At 36.8% G+C, this 18,349-nt stretch overlaps 1 protein-coding gene across 4 annotated transcripts in view; it reads right to left on the reverse strand.

Annotated features, from left to right (window-relative positions):
• ASCC3 (activating signal cointegrator 1 complex subunit 3) overlaps positions 1-18,349 on the reverse strand; it is a 260,015-nt gene that overhangs the window by 22,106 nt on the left and 219,560 nt on the right. For all 4 annotated transcript variants that reach the window (XR_774729.1, XM_010573373.1, XM_010573372.1 and 1 more), the window contains one exon: positions 41-265. Coding sequence is in view for 3 of the 4 variants with exons in the window: in XM_010573373.1 (XP_010571675.1) it covers positions 41-265 (225 nt within the window). In the remaining variant the exon portion in view is untranslated. The remainder of the gene's footprint in view (positions 1-40; positions 266-18,349) is intronic.

Raw genomic sequence — 18,349 nt, forward strand, 5'->3', positions numbered from 1 at the left:
TAAACCAACAAGAGTTAAATACTGAAATGCATTACTATACCTGACATATTCTAATTGCTTGGTCCAATACTGTCTTTGTATCAGTTGCATAATCTGGACAAGGCAGCATGGCATGACTGAAGTGGGCTTGCAGCAGGAGGTGTGTTTTTGTGTGTGAACTGTCAAATGAATGGGGATTGACTTCAACTGGAAGATGTTTTGCCAGTTCACTGTTCATCTGATCTTCATTGTGTCTCACAGGCAGATCTGTGTACTCATCAGCATTCTTAAAAAAAAAAAATTAACCATTGTCATTAACTTCAGAATAATTATTATTGCTTACTGAGACATTAAAATTATATGCATTTAATTTACTACAGTTAGATTTCATTGTTAAAATAGAAGCATTTTAATGTTTAGAAAGCATACTTATTTATCAAAATCACATGTGTGGGAAAACAATAGCTGGTAAAACATTCACAAATATTCACACAATTATACATATATATATATATATTTTTCACATAGCTGATTTAGCATTAGAGGAGAAGAAAATAAAATCAGTGAAATAAATACATTCATTGGATCACTCAGTATTTGAGATGACCTTCTACAGATATCCTACCCTGGCTGGCTCACAAAAGCATTGTAAGGTTAGCTATAAAGAAGTCAATAATTCATATTTTCTATTTTCAAGGTTTCTACTTTTCTCTTTGTATTCAAAACAGAGTGGGTTTGAAATAGCTCTGGTAAGGTTCTTTTAAAACATATTTTCAATATTTTGAGCAGTCAGTGTCTAAGCAACAGATGACCAGCGATCAAAGAGCAAAATAATGTTAAGTAGGTGTTGAAAACTATCCTTTGTGTTCCAGAGTGGGACTACTACCATTAATGCCAAAATGAAAGCTGTCTAAGAACTTTCTCATGTTGCAAAAAGGAGCTGCACACCAACAGGTAATCTAAATGTAGTATGAGTAGCAACATCCTTGGGGCTGAGAGGAAAGAGTATGACTGTTCTACTAGCCAGAGCAGAGATGTTCATTCTCCTGCTAGGGAAATTCACTGTCTCTGAAAGAAAGAAAATTTAACAGAAGCATCCTAAGAACTGTAATTCAGGCTGAAGAGTCAGTTCTGTGACTTAATTGGTGATTTTTTTTTCCTCCACAAAATCCTCTTGTGCATGCATGCGTGCATATTCTTGTTTGGAATGAGAATAATCTTTTTAAAGTATAAAACTCGCAAGTAAAGTAAGAGTTTTATAATATCTGATATCTTTTCCATCTGTAATTTAAGAGAGTGTATTTCTTTTGTCATAAAATAAAAAGTCATTTGGGTAGCCTGAAGGGCAATGTCTTCCGAACTATGGGCTTAGCAGAGACCATTAAATTAAAGTGTTCAGGGTTTTATACTCCTCTTAAAGTATAGATTCGATACTGTGCATTTTAGTCCTCAGTCCCCAGTCAGACTTCCTGCCAATTCATACTAATGAAATATTTACAACAGTAACCAATGCAGAGTAAGGTAAAGGAAAATGGCAATTTTAGAACACCTAATAGAGCTACCTAATTGACTTGCAAAATACCATACCCACTCATTAATATCCTAACACATAGAACCTTTTTTGACAATTCCTAAAAACAGTTATACAGCTGTTTTTCACCCCCTTGAAAACTGACAGCACAAAATTTTCTGTTTTCTTTAATGGCACAATGAAACTACACCTAAACTGTGATATAAATGTAAAAGAAAAGGTAAGTATTAGAAAATTTAAGATTTGGAAAGAAAATCAGAATATCATTAATTTATTTCATATCTTGACTGCAGATTAGAAGTGAAGACTGACTAAAGACAACTGCTGCTTAATCCTGGATGTCTCTCCTAGATCTCTTGTGAAAACTGTGGTCATTTATTCTCTGAACCTAAGGTCACAATCTTTTTAAGCTCTATAGAAGGCTGCATGTTTGCTTCACTCTTTTTATTTAACTGGCTTCTCCTTCAAAGATATTTTAAAGAATATTTACCAAGGAGATTTTTTTACTTAGTTTTGCTTTGCAGTTTAAAGTAGCAGAAAGAAGAAGGATCAGCCAAGTCACTCCAGACCAATTGGTACTCCTGAAAATGCATTTTCCCTAATTCTTCCCCATCACATGTTTTATTTACCTCCAAAACACTCCTCTTATTTTAAACAACTTGCCTAACTAATTTCCTGTTTGTGATCATTGACTGTAAGTAAGTGAGGTTCATTTTCTTATCTGCATCATGTAGGTAATTAAAGGAAATTGAGAATGGGTAGTGAAGCTTTTATACAACTGAGAATGAAGCTGAATGGAGGGCACCAAGGTCAGCAGAGTCCATTATATTTTTATGTGAGAGGCCAGTATGTCTGCCCTGTCCTTGTTTGCTTAGTGTAGGCTGGACAGACTACTAACTGCAAATCTGTTTCTCTGATTTGCCCAGCTGTCCTTGAATAAAGACATCTTCCATTGCAAAATGTTAAATGACAGTGATTGACAACTCTGTGATGAACTCTGCTTGTAACCCCCTGCTACTGTTTTCAGGTTGCACAAGAAAAGACAGAATAAAGAAACATCCTTTGTAATCACCTCAAATGGGCCCTGCTGTTCACTCAATATTTTTTCATTTTAGTTTTCCTTTTCATTGTGAATCTCAATCTGTTCTGCAAAGGCTATAGCTTCAACTATTCCATACAATATATAACATATATTATTTTAGTACATTATATCTGAATACCATTCTTACTTCCATGGGTGAGAAAACAGATCAAATTACGTATCAATCATTAATCTTCATTCTACAGTCAAGAAACTTAATACAAACTTTATAGTTAAACCACAAAGCACTGCTGTGCATTTTTCACTTTCCCTTGTTCTTCTGTTAAATCAGGACTATTGCAGCCCATGTAGAAATATGTTTACAAGCACCTACACAGCTAAGCATAACTTGGAGTATACCAGGAGATAACTAGGAATTTTAGCTATGGGTTCTGCAATCGTGCATTTGGTAGTCGTGTCACATCTCTCTTTTCTATAGGTCTGTGATGGACTTTCCCAATAATGTCTTCTTTTGGGCATTAGAGACTGCTGCATTATTTTGAGGGTGTAAGAGTCCTCTCAAACCTACATTTCAATCTGTATGCGATACAGGGTCATATAGAAGACAGTAGCTCGCTTTGCTAGTGAGAAATGTCACACGTAGACCTGCATAAACTCGATAGTTACATTTTACAAGGCCAAAGGGCTATTCTGATAATTGAATTCTGTTTCCTGCATAACACCAGCCACAGAATCATCTTAGAGTCCTGTCTGCAACATCGTGTTCCAGATATGCAGCTTATCATCACCCTTTATTTGAACCGTTCTAAAAGTAAACAACTCATCCCATTTTAAAATATATATTTTGCAGTTTTCTGGTACTATGAGGCATTTGAGGAGTCAGACTGAACTAAAATTTAAATAAGGTATCCAGCATGGTGAGTACTATGCTCTGCAGTGTCCCTAGGGTTAAAAAAAAATATCAGATTTTCTTTCTAGCCACAAAATGTGTAAGTTTGGCTGAAATTACTGATTTATACTGAGAGCTGAACTATAAACTTATACCACACGTAAACCTTCTGAAACATTTTAAATCTCAAGTGACTACATCTTGCCATCTGTCTACAAGAAAGAAGAGGATACTTGTGGAGCATAGACAGAAATGGGATCAAGGTGAGCAACTAAACTAAACTTGAATATTTTAAGTTAGGTTCAGTCATGGGAACAGTAAAACTTACAAAGTTAATGAGTTCTAGACTTTAAAGAGCAGTTGATTAATTTGTAACAATGAGTGTCTAAAACAAACCAAAAATAGTTTCTCACATTCCAGAGTTGAACCAGTAGTCTTTTCTTTAGCAATGCTGTTATTTAAACTACCTTAGAATTCACTGACTGCCTGTATGTTCCTTTTCTTTATACAGGTACAGTGAACTCAAACACACCATATTTTCAACTTTAACGAACCTGCAATGTGTTTTGCTCTCTTTCAAGTTTCTGATGTAGAAAGAAACAAGGGAAAAACATTCTTAGAAAATTTGATACCAAAATTAACAGTTGTTAAGCTAAAGTATTAAAAAATCTTGCAGTAAACTAGTACTGAAAGTAACTACCAGAATAATAAAAAAGGAGAAAAGATGAGGATCATTTTTAGTTAATATAGTAATTGCACCCTCTTTACCTGAACCTTGGTTTGAATTACATGAACTTCTGGTAGTCTGAGTACATGCTGAAGGACTGCAAAAATCATACATTTGTGCATAGAATGAAAAATAAAAAATGGGCTGCAATAAATAAATGTGTTTTTTTTTTTACAGCTGTTCTGCAGTTAACACTAATAATACATTATGAAGTAAATTTTACCTTGCTGCTATCAGAAGTTCAAAGGTATGCCAATATGCAATTTATTTTTCCAAGTGAAAACAGCATATTTTGATCTTTAAGTAACTAGATAGGCAAATATAAGCTCAACAATAGTATTATTATATAATTGGCTTTTGTCTTTTGTTCCATTGTACAAAGTGCTACAGAATATTTTAGTGTAACATCCTGACCTGTCACTTCCACAGACTGCTACAGTGTATAGGAAGTAGCTGGACTTCAATCTTTAAAGCAGTCTGTTAATTGTCCTCATTTGGGTGATACCTATGTTACCCTTAGTATAGGACAGAGAAAAGCAGCATGGTCAAAACAGAGAAATAACAAGCACTGGTAGTTTGTGAGTAGCTAGGTAACTGGATAATAATGTCTTATAATAGATTCACAAATTCTAAATTTTTCTTTGAGGATACTTGAACTTCTGTACTTAAAAACATTTGAAATTATTTCCGTTTTTTATATATACATATATATAGCTCCATTCATGTGCTGACAAAAGTCTCATTTGACCCTATTAACTGTATTATAAGGAAAATAAAAAAATTGCTTAACTAAAAGTTCCCAAGTTAATCTTCCTTGGCCCATGCTCTTCCCAAGAGCACAAGACCACATTATGTGACACAATAATGACACAAATATATATTATTAAAATTATTTAAATTAACCAATATATTTACACTATATTTTATCATCACATTTTCAAGTGTGTGTTTGATGTATAAGGAAAGACATTAATTGTACACAAATGTATCCTGGCAGGCAGCTGGAACACAAATCAAGCTTACATTTATATTCAGAAAACAAATAAACGTGAGAAATCTTGTGCTTTAAAAAAAAAAAAAAGGGGGGGGGGGAGAAAAAAAGCCCAAACTGACCACATACTTAGAAGTTGTTTTTCAGCTCATACCAAAATGTAAACCAGATCGAAAAATGGAATTAGAGAAGTACTTGCTAGAATTACTACTCTGAAAATTATATCTGTGTTAGAGATTCCATTATAAACTCCTATTTTAAAGAGTTTATTGGTAGCCTATAAATGTATATGCTTTGGTCTCAGTTTTATGGGACATAATTCAAACTTCCAAAGTTTAAAATGTTTGGGTGTTTTTTTACTCTTAGATATAAAAGGTCTAGGACAATATCCCATAAACAGATATTACTAGTTATAAGTTTTAAGAACAAACATGATGCATGTTTTCAAGACTCATTATAGACAAAAAGAAAAAAAAAGTCATTTCTACCAGCTTATTGAAGCCGCTACGTAACACAGGGATATTTAGATCAGAAGCCCTCTTTTAGACAGTAGACACTTGCATAAGGAGCATCCTCACTCTGTTTTACACATGTAAAACCATACTTTTAAGACAAACTTGGCAGAAGTGACGTTCCAGATTTTTAGGGCAGCCTGGCAGGCTCTGCTAAGGCAGCAGAGCAGGCTGAAGTTTTGTAGAGACCTTGAAGAGTGGCTAACATGACGCAAAAGAAGAAACCAAAAATTGTCAGGCAAGATTGGAATATATTTACTACGTGATACTGTAATTCATCACAGAGACCATTTCTAAATAAGCTCCTTGCCTTCATATACCATGTAACATCTCCCCCAGTCAACCGCACAAGTACGTAGCAGTGCAATCAAATGGCGTCCAGCATGTTAGAGCCAACCCCACAGTGCAGTTCCTTTCCCACGGGGGCTTTCCCAACCCTTCCTTCTAGGGTCAGTGGCTGGCAGGGAGGAAGGGCAGAAAGCAAAGCCCTGTGCCAGCCCCTGCACCGCGGGGCACGGAGGAGCCAGAGCCGCAGGCCCTGGGCAGCAGCCGTCCCTGGCTGTGGAAAAGGGGCTCCCTCTCCAGCACTGGTGCCTGCCACTGTGGACTCTGCCTGCCCTAACTCTCCACTCCAGCTTGGGTAACAGGAAAATGATCTTGCCACTTCTCTAGTTTTCCACTGGAGTACTCTCCACTCTATACTTTTGGAAAAATCACAGGAGGAAAACAGATATGCATAGGATGGAGAACAACACCCAAGGGATAAGGGCTGCTCAGTATCTTTTTGAAACAAACGCTAACTTTTTTATTTATTGTCTAATTAGTGGTTAATGCATTTTTTCAGATAAAAGATAAGTGTCAACCCCCTCCCCAAGTATCGAATTCGAATCAAATTGTGAAGTTAACCCAATTAACTAGGTAGGAGCAAAATAGTGAGGCTAGGGTACCCTGGGCTCTAGATTTCAGACTTACCAGAGTGGGCATTGGAAATTTCCAGTTGAGCATGAGAAGTTGAAGAGATAAAGTTGTAAAACCCATCAACATGCAATTATGTAAATAAATTATTTTTTAAAAATTAATTTATATGTCAGGATTTAAAATGGGCACATTTCAGTAATGGGACCTACAAACGTAGTTTATAAGAACATACAAGTTGAAAGTTCTTACAATTCTTATAAAGTTCTTATGTTAGTGATCAGAGAAATCCTATATAATTGTATTCTCAGACTTCTCACTTTAAACAGACGAGTGTTTGATTTTTGCTTTTAAATAGCCGCATATGATAAACACCACAAATTTTACAATTACAGACATCATAAAAGGCACAAGCTAGGGCAATGAAACAGTTGAGTGATCACTTAAAAACACCCTGAAGGGCTTAGATTTCACAAGTTCACCTCTTACTTAAAACATCCAAACTACAAACTGCTGATGACATTCCTGATGACCAGAGGTCAGGAGTCTGAAAGACCTTTGCCACTGCGCACAGAGCAATAGGAGGTCAGCAATATTAGCTACCAGTAGTAGAGAATGACCTAGCAGATCTGGGAACTTCTAAAGTACAAAGTTAAATTACAGACCTCTGCTTCAACATGGAGTTGCTAAAAGAAAATGCAAGCATGCTAGCACATGTGAGAAGGAGGATTATATAAAATAACAATAATTTGACATGGGAAAAATGTTCTTAGGACTTCTATACTAACTTGAAAGTCAATTTCCCTTTTTTTTCTAAGTTTCCTAAGCATATCAGAGAAGGTAGGTTTCAGTGTACAAGAAGATACAGTAATAGATAATTCAATCATTGTAATTGGTTTACCAAATGGTAAAAAATATACTTACAGAACCATTCTGTTTCAGAATAATTTCCTTTTTAAATTGCATACTTTACTAAAACATATGAAAACAAGGAATGAATTCATGATTTTAAGTCTTAACTCTCACAATCCATATTTCATAAAGTTTATGATCACAATCATAATTCAGTGGTACTTTTTTGGCCAGTCCTAATAAAAACCATTCTTACAATACATTAATTTTTCCCCTAAATGTGTAGGTACTTTCATAGTATTAAGCCTGTACAACTTTCATAGAGGTGGCTTTAGTTCACTCTCAGATTTTTAAGTTAAATTACTGATTATAAGTAAGCCTGTAACACTTGCACAGTTTAAGGAAAAATAAATGCAAAAGAAGACTAAAGTAGGACAAATATAAGAGCAAACATCTGAAACCTGTATGGCACACACATTATTCACCTAGAATAAGTTACTTTGACCATAGCAAATAAATATAAATGGAATGGTATAAATTCCATTTATAAAGTGAATTATAGTGATGTGAGAGAATTATTACATTTTATCACTGGAAATGGTATATTTGAGATTTTCACCTCTCCAAGATGCCTGACTTTTCCTATTACTTTTCATGAGAACGCTTTGAACCTGCGCATTCTGAATGCATTATCATCACCCCATTTTTTTAAATCTTAAAACCTAGACGGGGCAGTGACCCACAACTTTCCTCCCCTGTAATCTGAAGTCACATTATAGGAAAGATTTAAAACCGACTGTTTTTGGCTGTACTGAAACTAACTGTATTGCACTAATACAGAAAATCTTTTCAGTGCATGAACTCAGTAATGTGCTAACACAAAACTGGGAAAATCTCTCTGAGTATACATTCAAAAGTCTGATTGTCATGAGAAATCTACTTCAGTTCCATTTGGATGTTTGTCCACATTTTGAAGCTGAGCTTGGCTGAATCAGCTGGCTGAACTACTGATTGAGATGATGATAGCAATAAAAATTGTAATAGCAAATCTTGGCACACAGCTTTCCCCGGGAAAGCGATCAGTCATTTTCCATCTTTGGCTTTGATCCTCCATTGGGATCTTCCAGTGCAGAGCCCAGACCCAGGGAAGAAGTTAACAGATCTCTGCATTAAGTTAATGCTACTCTGCATGGAGACAGGAGTACGCGCTACTAATTCTTGATGTGAAATGGGGCCCATACATACTGTATATGTTAATAGCAAGCTGTAAAAGCTCTGTGTGTTGAAAACTGGATTTCAGATCTGCTGACCTGTGGCAGCTCCCCTAGTGGGGAGCCACAAATGCACACTGCTGCATTTTTGTACTGGATTAAATTCCGGATCTAGACTACTATGTGACCAAAGACAAAAGGGAATAAAAAGTTCACAGGCGTGAATACCTGTCATCATGTGGTGAAATGACTAGCAGCCTCTGTTCAAGAGAGGCTCAAGCCCAGAATAATAGAAGAACAATATGAACTGGCAAGAATATATGAGAAACTTGGAAGGTGCCTACATGCACAATGTTTTCAGCAAGCCAATGCTACTGGTCTCACTCTGAGCACTTTTAAATGAAAGTAGTTTAATATAATAATAAAAGAACACAATTGAAGAGGAAGTGACAGCTGCTGCAAGTAAATTTCAATAAGGGTAGATCCCTGCTGATAAAAACTCACACATCTCCACTCATTTCAGTGTAACTATGAATTAACATTGCTTGAAAATCTGACCCAATGTTTTGAAGAACTCAAGAGCTACAAGGTAATGCAGAGATGAAAGACACTGATAATTACAAGGGTGGGGAAGATGGGTAATCACTGAGGAAACAAAGACGACAGTAAGAGAAAAAATATTTGAAGTCTATTAAACAGACAATCTGTCAGTGATTTTGTGTGCTTGATTTGAGGAAGTTCTATCAACATTTCTGTCATGAATGATCAGATGTCTGATACAGTGAATAACATGGCAAAAATGCCCTTGTACCACACCTGACCTTAACAGATCATCCCATCACCCAAATGGGATGTACCATGCATTCCTAGGGCAGATCTAACCCTTTTTGGATGGCAAGTGATAATTTTTCTTGGGGATGTTCACTGCACACAAATTTGTGAGAATACTGTAAACTCTGTGTTCCTGCACAGACTTATACGTTGTCTTTTCTACCTGTAAATAAAGGCATTCACCTGAAGTACACTGTAAGAGCTGTATTAAAAAAAAAAAAAAATTAAAACGGAAAGATAACTGATGATTAAGAGAGTTGCAGACATTTTGCCTCTGGTGTAAAGTTTTAAGAACTTCTTTTAAAAGACAAAGAAAACAGGGATTTTCAGTACCAGATGTCTAGAAAGATCCCATTTGGATTTGAGCTACTTAAATTTGCAATCATGTATTTATACATCTAACAGAGCTTCTGTTTCCCCTAGAATCTGAAAATTAACTAGCTTTGTAGCATCTTCCTTGATCTGCCACCCGTGCCCTGAGGATTAGAGACTCCACCTGAGCTTGTTTTACAAGCATAACAGAAAAAATTAATCTCTGCTGGCAGCGATCCCACTGGGATACTGATGAATAATGATATCCCTCTCTTGCTGCCCTCTCAGTCCACTAGAAAAGCCACTCTAACCCAGCAACGTGGAAACCGCTGAAACCATTCCAGCTGTGGATTAGCAGGCAGTCAAGCATCCATCTGTTCTGTGCGAATCAAGAGAAAGCAAACACACATTCTTATAGCTAAAGAAGTATTAAAAATTAGCATCTTCTATGACTGAAGATAGTAAATATTAAGACAATCATATACAAAAGAAAAAATAATCTATTATCTACACCTCATGTTGTTTACATTTGCTTGCTGCCTTAAGCAAATGATAAACCAGCTGGAATTCATCTCATTAACCTACAGAATATTGTGGATTCAATGATTTAATATGTTTAAGATAAAATTTCTTAATGCTGTATGCATCAGTTGTACCTAAAAATATTTTGTAAGTAGACATGCATGCACACACTAAATAAACACAAGTGAACACAGTAGCATGCCTTCACCTTGACAGGAGAAGGATTTAAGAGACCTGTTGTGAGAGGGATTTTAGCCATTTTCTCACCCTCTAAGGTGAGAGGAATAGACTTGAGATATCTTCTCTTTCTGAAAACTAGTAGTTTGAATAATATCTGCTGCCTTGCTAGTCTTTTCCACTGGAAGACAGAAAGGAAAGGCATGGGAAGTTGGCATGTGGGCAACCCAATCAAATTGGTGATGTCTGATTTGACTCTTCCATGTGAAATAGGACAATGATCTATAAATTAAGGAAAGCTGTATTTGACCATAATCCCAGGTAAAATTACTTAGAAAAGTGCATAATTTGACTGTTTTCACAGGCCCACAGGCCCATTAAGCTGCAGAGGTGAAGAAAATCTGCAACTGTTTGTTCTTTAAAAGCAAGGCTACTGTGCTATACCAAATTTACAAATATATATAGTAACTTTTTCAAATGCTAAGAAAAGTTTTGGTCTTTTGGTAGCAAAAATCCCTCTGCAATTTCTTCTAACATTATAGGTAGCATGAGCTACCTAAGTAACTGAAATAAAGCACCTTGTAAATACTAGACATAATAGGAGAGGCCAATTTCTTAAAAGTTCATCTGTGATAATACACAACATCAACATTTAAAATAAAATTCAACCTTCTGAAGCTAGCCAGGTTCCATCAGGAAAAAAGAAAAGAAAAGAATGAGACAAAGAAAGAATCTAAATGTAAATAGGAAAATACAAGTGTCAGATACTTCATTAAGGACTGATCAGTAATCCTCTTATGTCCTTTTTTTTAAACTACTATGCTAAAGGAACAATATATGCTGGATACCAATCTTGTATGATGTAATTATTTCAGCCAAACCAATCCTTATCCTGAAACTTCTGTTCCAATCAGAGAACAAGCTACAAAATGCCATCCTCTTTCTTAACAAGTCTGAGCAATAACTTCTTTGCTGACAGAGAAAAACATTTGTGTGCCTTTAAAGAGCAGTCAGTAAGACTGAGTTGGTGTCACTAAGTGAACTGAATTCTGTGAAAACAAATTCATCAGCAATATCATTGTAACTGCTATAATTTATAGGGCAATAGTATAATTCTATGAAAAGCAAAGGCAATAACTAACTAGAAACCAATGAAGACAAAAGAACTGCAGGCTGCAGAGGGCCTAAATTTGCCTGTCAACCCTTTAATTACAAATTGGGAGGCACAAAGTAGGTAGAACTTGTACTGACTTAAGGGCATATCGAGCTTGTAAGACTGCCTTCTGGAGTACTTGGGGCATTTGAACCCACAGCCATTTATCAAAGCAGCATTATGTATTAGAAAAATGTTCAGATTTACCTTAATAAATATGCAGTTTAGAACTTCAGTTTTGTTTCAACAATCACAAACATTATTTCAACAAATATATTGTATATTTGAAAACAGAGCCATATGACATAACTGCTGAAAAAAAAAGCCATTTCATTTTCAATATGAATACTTTGCAAAGTATTGGCTGCATGTACACAACTATGCACAGTTTGAAATCTCGCAAAACGATGATGGCTACAATTCTAACTGCTAAGTGGTAAGTAAAAGAATTTTGTCCTTAAATAAATAAATAAATAAATGCTGCAGGGTTGAATTGCCTGCAGCTTTAAGCAGTCAGCTAAACCAAGCTTGCTATCACTGAACTTGCTCCTAGCATACATACCAAGGGCAAGCATTGATTTGCCACAGTTGGCAGCACATTTGTAAGTATAAGACCAGGACAGTACTCCTATCTACCCTAGCAGATACAAGTGTAATAGCTTCCTGGCTCATCAAAATAGTTTTCATTGGTATACGTGAGTGTTTTGCTGCTATGACTGCATCTATAGCTCCTGTTAAAGGAATTTATTTCCTCATTTTTCTGACAGAAACAGTTACTAAAGCAGCTGTTTGAAACGGGGATGTAGCCTGAGGCTACTGGCTTCCACTACCACAGCTATACACACCTTCACAAGTTCTTCCCTGGGACACTGCACTGCAATCAAAAGAAATTGAAAAAACCCATGAAATTAAAGATACTATATTATTTCCAAGATAACAGTTCTTGTCTTACAGCTTACCTCATGGGAAATATATGTCAGAAACCTTTACCTTCAACTTTAAAATAGGTTTTATTTTAACTTTCCTGAGTATTGATTCAGTTTTTTAATCTGGCAAGTAATGACAGAAGTTGAGTAAGAAGATTGGAGGGGAAAAAAAAGGAGATCTGTTAATCGGAGATTAGAGAGTCATGTGTATTGGAGATGGGAAGGTTTTATATTTTGTGGTTTTGAATCTAATTCTTTCTTACTGATGCTATAAAAATGAAAGACTTATGCCATGTTCAGTTAGCTATCAGTGGTGGGCACTGTCATCTTGATTTACCAACTGATTGTGCTTTTCTGGAAAGGTGGGCAGCATACAATGCTTTCAAACTAAAAAGCAAACAATCATTTGGAAAAAGAAAAATAAGAAATAATTATGTCATGATGTTAGAAAAAAATTAGTATATTTAAGTACTACAGTAACATTCAAAACTGCTCCATCTACTGGGACTAGAGAAAAATCAAGACAAATTTAATAGGTGAGAATACTCATGTATGTAAGTACTCTTTCTGCTAAGTGCAAGGTATTTTGAATATACTGGATATAGATGATGAAATTTGGATGCTATTAAAATTCACTGTAGCATTTTGTTCTATTTCCATGAAGCCAAATACAATATTCAAATTTAAACTATTTTATTAAAGATACTGTGATACTCTCTAGATGTTCCAAGTGGGAACTGAAGCACAAATGTCTTAAAATATTAAAATCCAGAGAATATAAGCTGTATAATAATTAAGTAAATGATTCTGGAAATGCCCGTCTTTAGGATGAACTTTATGCATTGAACAGTCCTAGGTATGCACTTATTGTGAAGAAAAGACTTAATGGTAAGAAGTAACAGTTTTCTCCTATTATAAGGGGTCACTAAAATATGCATAATGGCTGAGGCCTGTTCCTATTTGTAGAGTGGCCACAGCAGTCATGTTTGTATTGTTGAGAATGCACAATTTACGTGAAATAAAATATGTAAGTTCTTCAAAGGTTAGCATGCAACATAATTGCTTTTCATTTGATATAAAGTTTACATAATAAAGTATTTCTATTCTTGTCACTGAAATGCCATATTTAAAAAGAGTAACATAATGAATACAGTCTTGCTGTATTTGTATGCCTTGAAGAAAATTACAGTAGCACCTTTATTTCCTTCCAAAATAAATGTAAATTTAAACTAGAAAATTACTGACTTAGGAAGAGTCATCTGACTTTTTTCTGAAAGGGCTCATAGAACAGAAAACCAGTTTTATATAATATATTAAAGAAACCAAAAGCAATGTTTCTGCCATGGCTTGCAGAGAAAATGTTACACAGAACAGCTCACATTAGCTTGTTCCTGGACAATATTTTTGTAACTTCTTAATTCCCCTTCCTTGGCATCTAACTGGCGACAAGTGGAAAAGATGGTTTATCACTGAGTCAAAAACTTTTGTGGCCCCTTAACGACAGACTGAACCAACAGCTTTAAGATAGAATCCTGCTAAGGAAATAAAATTATTTTAGACTGAGAGTGTAAAAAGACTTGCATATTTCCCTGGCTAGAATAGGATGTGCCAGTGATGATGAACAGAAAATAAAGCTATAGGTTAACTGAGTGTTGTGGTTTAAGCCCAGCCGGCAACAAAGCACCATGCAGCTGCTCGCTCACTCCTCCCCCCCGCCACAGTGGGATGAGGAGAAAACAAGGAAATGCTCGTGGGTCGAGACAAGGACAGGGAGGGATCACTCACCACTTATGGTCATGGGCAAAAGACAGGCTCAACTTGGGGAAGAAATGAAAGCAATTTAATTTACTACCAATCAAATCAAAACAAGGATATTGGGAAGTAAAACCAAACCTTAGAACACCTTCCCCCCACCCCTCCCTCCTTCCTGGGCTCAATTCCACTCCTGATTTTCTGTCCCTCCTCCCCCCCAGCAGCACAGGGGGACAGGGAATGGGGGTTGGGGTCAGCTCCCCACACATTGTCTCTGCCGCTCCTTCCTCCTCAGGGGGAGGACTCCTCACTCGTCCCCTGCTCCACTGTGGGGTGCCTCTCACAGGAGACAGTCCTTCATGAACTTCTCCAGCGTGAGTCCTTCCCATGGGCTGCAGTTCTTCATGAACTGCTCCAGCGTGGGTCCCTTCCTCAGGGTGCAGTCCTTCGGGCACAGACTGCTCCAGCGTGGGCTTTCCTGTGGAGTCCCGGCCATCTTGGGGGGCATCCCCCTGCTCCGGCGTGGGCTCCTCTCTCCCTGGGCTGCAGGGGGGCATCTGCTCCCCTGCTCCCCTCCATGGGCTGGGGGGGGACAGCCTGCCATCTCACTGTGGGCTGTGGGGGTAGCCCCTCCTCCCCTCTTCCTCACTGACCTCAGGATCTGCCGAGACGGGTTCCTCTCACATTCCAATCCCCCTACTCACTGCAGGTTCCCCTTCTTAACTCTGTTCTCCCAGAGGCGCTGCCGCCATCGCTGATGGGCTCGGCCTGGGCCAGAGGCAGGTCCGACTTGGAGCTGGGGAAGCTTCTAGAAGCTTCTCACAGGAGCCGGCCCTGCAGCCCCTCCCCTGCTACCAAAACCCCGCCACACAAACCCATAACACCGAGTTACCTAGAATCTCATAATACAAATACCTAACAGGTAACGGAAGACAGATACGGTGTTAATAACTTTAGTCTTCTGTTACCTGTGTATCTGGGATGGAGAGCACCTGTTTCATGAACCTCCTCCTTCTACCTTCCAAATCTGCTACTCCAGCAATGCCAGATTTACTGCTAAATTCCAAAATACTTAGTCTAATACAAGCCAGTGTAACAAAACCATGTCAATTATCAGGTAGAAATATAGCGAAGAGGTATGTGGATAGCAAACTTAGAAGTCCATGTTTATATCATAGAAAGATGGATACCTATGTTCCAGTATAACACAGACACCATGCTGTTCTGTCCCTAAGCTTCCCAGTTAGAAAGAAACCCATCTCTTATAACCAGTTTACATAAAAGACAGCAGTAGGCACAAGAAAACCAACCTGTTCTCTCTTATAGGTAGCATTAAATAACAGAAATAAGGGACAACATGCAGATAAAACATGGGCTGAAAGATGGTTCTCCCCTTCACTGCCTAGTATGAACAGATATGACAAAGCATTTGCTCTGTAAATAAGAATATTTACCAGATAACCAGATAAGCGTAGTAACAAATCACCAAAAATCATGAAGCTATTGGATCTAGCCATCAGTCCTGATGAATCATCAAGACAGACCTCCTTTCCTCAAGGTACAACAAACCTACATTTGCTTTTAAAAAGATCTGTGGTGACTGCTGATTTACTACAGAAAATGACAAAAATTACCCCAAAGTATCTCTCACTGTTTTTTACCCAGACCTCTGTTCTAATCTTTGCACCTAACTTTCAGAATAAAAGGAAACAGTCTTTAGGTACCTCAGGGAAATCCAGCCTGTCAGTAATAATTCATGAACACTTTCTCATCAATAATACTTAATGCAAGAAGCACCATAACTCAACAGTGATTAAGCTCATTTGGATTACTACTGTCTGAAGCACGGTTAGGAAAGTTTTAAAGAAAGCTCTATGGAAAAGCATCAAACATTTTATCTCAGAAAAATTACAGGTCCACTAGCAGAAGTCAGATACAAAAGTAACTGAATCTGAACTTTGCCTGCTAACTGCAAACCCTAGACAGATTAAACATCTCGAGTACAGATTTACTGAGAAGAGAAGGGAAAGCATGAGGGGATTGTACCCCACCTATTTGTATCACTTACTATTGTATACTTCCAACATGACTGCAGGGCTGTTCCCATGTGCCATTCCTATTCATGTTATAGATACTTCAACCCCTAAACCATACTGGAAAAAAATTCATTTGATCTTGCAAAATGCTGGCAGATGATCACGTGAAAAGATAAAATAAAAACAGAGAAAAGAACAGATACTGGAGAAGACTGAATGGTCTTGACTACTAAGTAGAAACAAATCTTGCTGTCAAGTGGCTTTTCTGAGAGACTCATCAGCACTAGAAACAGGATGACTCAACTACTTTTTCATGTGAGTTGCAAAGATTCATTGATAATTCATCGGTGAATGATCCTGAATTCTGCACACTCCCATCAGCATGGCAAAATATAAATCTGAAACTCAAATTCCCTTAATCAAACTCAGATTTAATACGATCATAAATTTCCGAATTCTTGAATGCAATCTTGCTTTTTTTCCTGGTTTTGTTTTAAACAAACTTTTGCTCCTTTTCGAGTTACACATTGACAATTTGGTAAAAACTTGTATATATCCCATTTCAAACCCACAGCATCAGTATTTTCTTTGTTACAGTTGTACACTTCTGCCTTCCTTATATACATTAGACAACTTGTAAATGTCTGAAGGTTTGCAAGATTATGAACAATGCCAACAAAAAAAAGACCCACATGTCACATCTACAAAATCCTGCAACTGCATTTGAGAAATGTTTTGGAAGGTTATTCTTAAATAGCACAGGCCAAAATTGAAAACTTTAAAACTGAGTGATCAGCAGAATAATCACAATTATAATTATGTTTTGCAACGATAACTGGCCTTTTTGTACTATAGCTACAGCTTTCAGTTCCAGCATCATTAAGAGATTCTTTAAATTACTTTTTAAATATCCTTCTCCCTCAGGATTTTCACTTATACCTAATTAGACTACTTACCCCATGCCATGTAATTCCCCATTGCCAAAACTGCTAAATGCTTCAATAAGAAGGAGGAAGGCACCAGTGGAGCAAGGCAGATGTAATGTCATTGGTTAACAATAGAGGTGTGAAGCAACTGCCGTAATTATAAAACTCATTAATTCACAGTGTTTAGGGGGAAAAAAAAAATATCCTTGGCAATAACTCTGTTGAAACGGCAGTTCTTTTCAACACTACATCAGACTGAAAAGACCCCTTTCAATTTGTACCTTCAACAACACAGAACATTAATTCCACTAATAATTATGAAAATCAATATCTGCATAAAAAGTAAGGAAAAACTGTCAGCTATAATGGCATCCAGTATTCATACATCCTTTCCATCTTTCAGGTTGATACGTGGCACATTTTGACCCCTAACTGATTTTATTTTTAGTCTCATTCCTCTTAAGACTGTAAATGGACAACTTCCAAGACTATATTTCCAGGGGAAAAAAAAGAATTAGAAAGAATTAAAGCAAGATGAATTAATTTTAAATTTTACAGTCTCTGCCCAACAGTACGGTGCTAGGTTTTGTCTACAACAGAAATATTTGCCATTTACCTTTGCACTTCATGGATGTTCAAATAGATGAGGAGCACTGACAAGATAGACAGCACTAGGTTCTGCTTACATCATTCATCTTCCATATGCTGCTTACTAGCTTAGGCAGTGTCATGAAATGTCCCCCATCTCTGCTAATGCTATTCTCAAACTTTCCCTGTAACAAATTTGTCTGAAAAAAAATTCTGAAGTTTCTAGGTGGAGAAAATTTTCTCTAGAGAGAAGAGAATTTAAAGAGCAGCTGGAATAAAGCTCTCACCTTGAATATTCAACATTATATTAAACTTCTGTTCACTAGTGGGTATTTCTTTTTAAAATGTCAGTTATTTTACATACAGCATATATAGGAATTGTGGTTGATTACCATTTTGAATTCAGCTGAATACACTGAATTTCATTTCATATAATTTGCAATGTTTTCTGACAACAGAAGAACAGATATTGCAGGG

Source organism: Haliaeetus leucocephalus, unplaced genomic scaffold (assembly GCF_000737465.1).
Source record: "Haliaeetus leucocephalus isolate CR32 unplaced genomic scaffold, Haliaeetus_leucocephalus-4.0 Scaffold384, whole genome shotgun sequence".
Classification (NCBI taxonomy): domain Eukaryota; kingdom Metazoa; phylum Chordata; class Aves; order Accipitriformes; family Accipitridae; genus Haliaeetus; species Haliaeetus leucocephalus.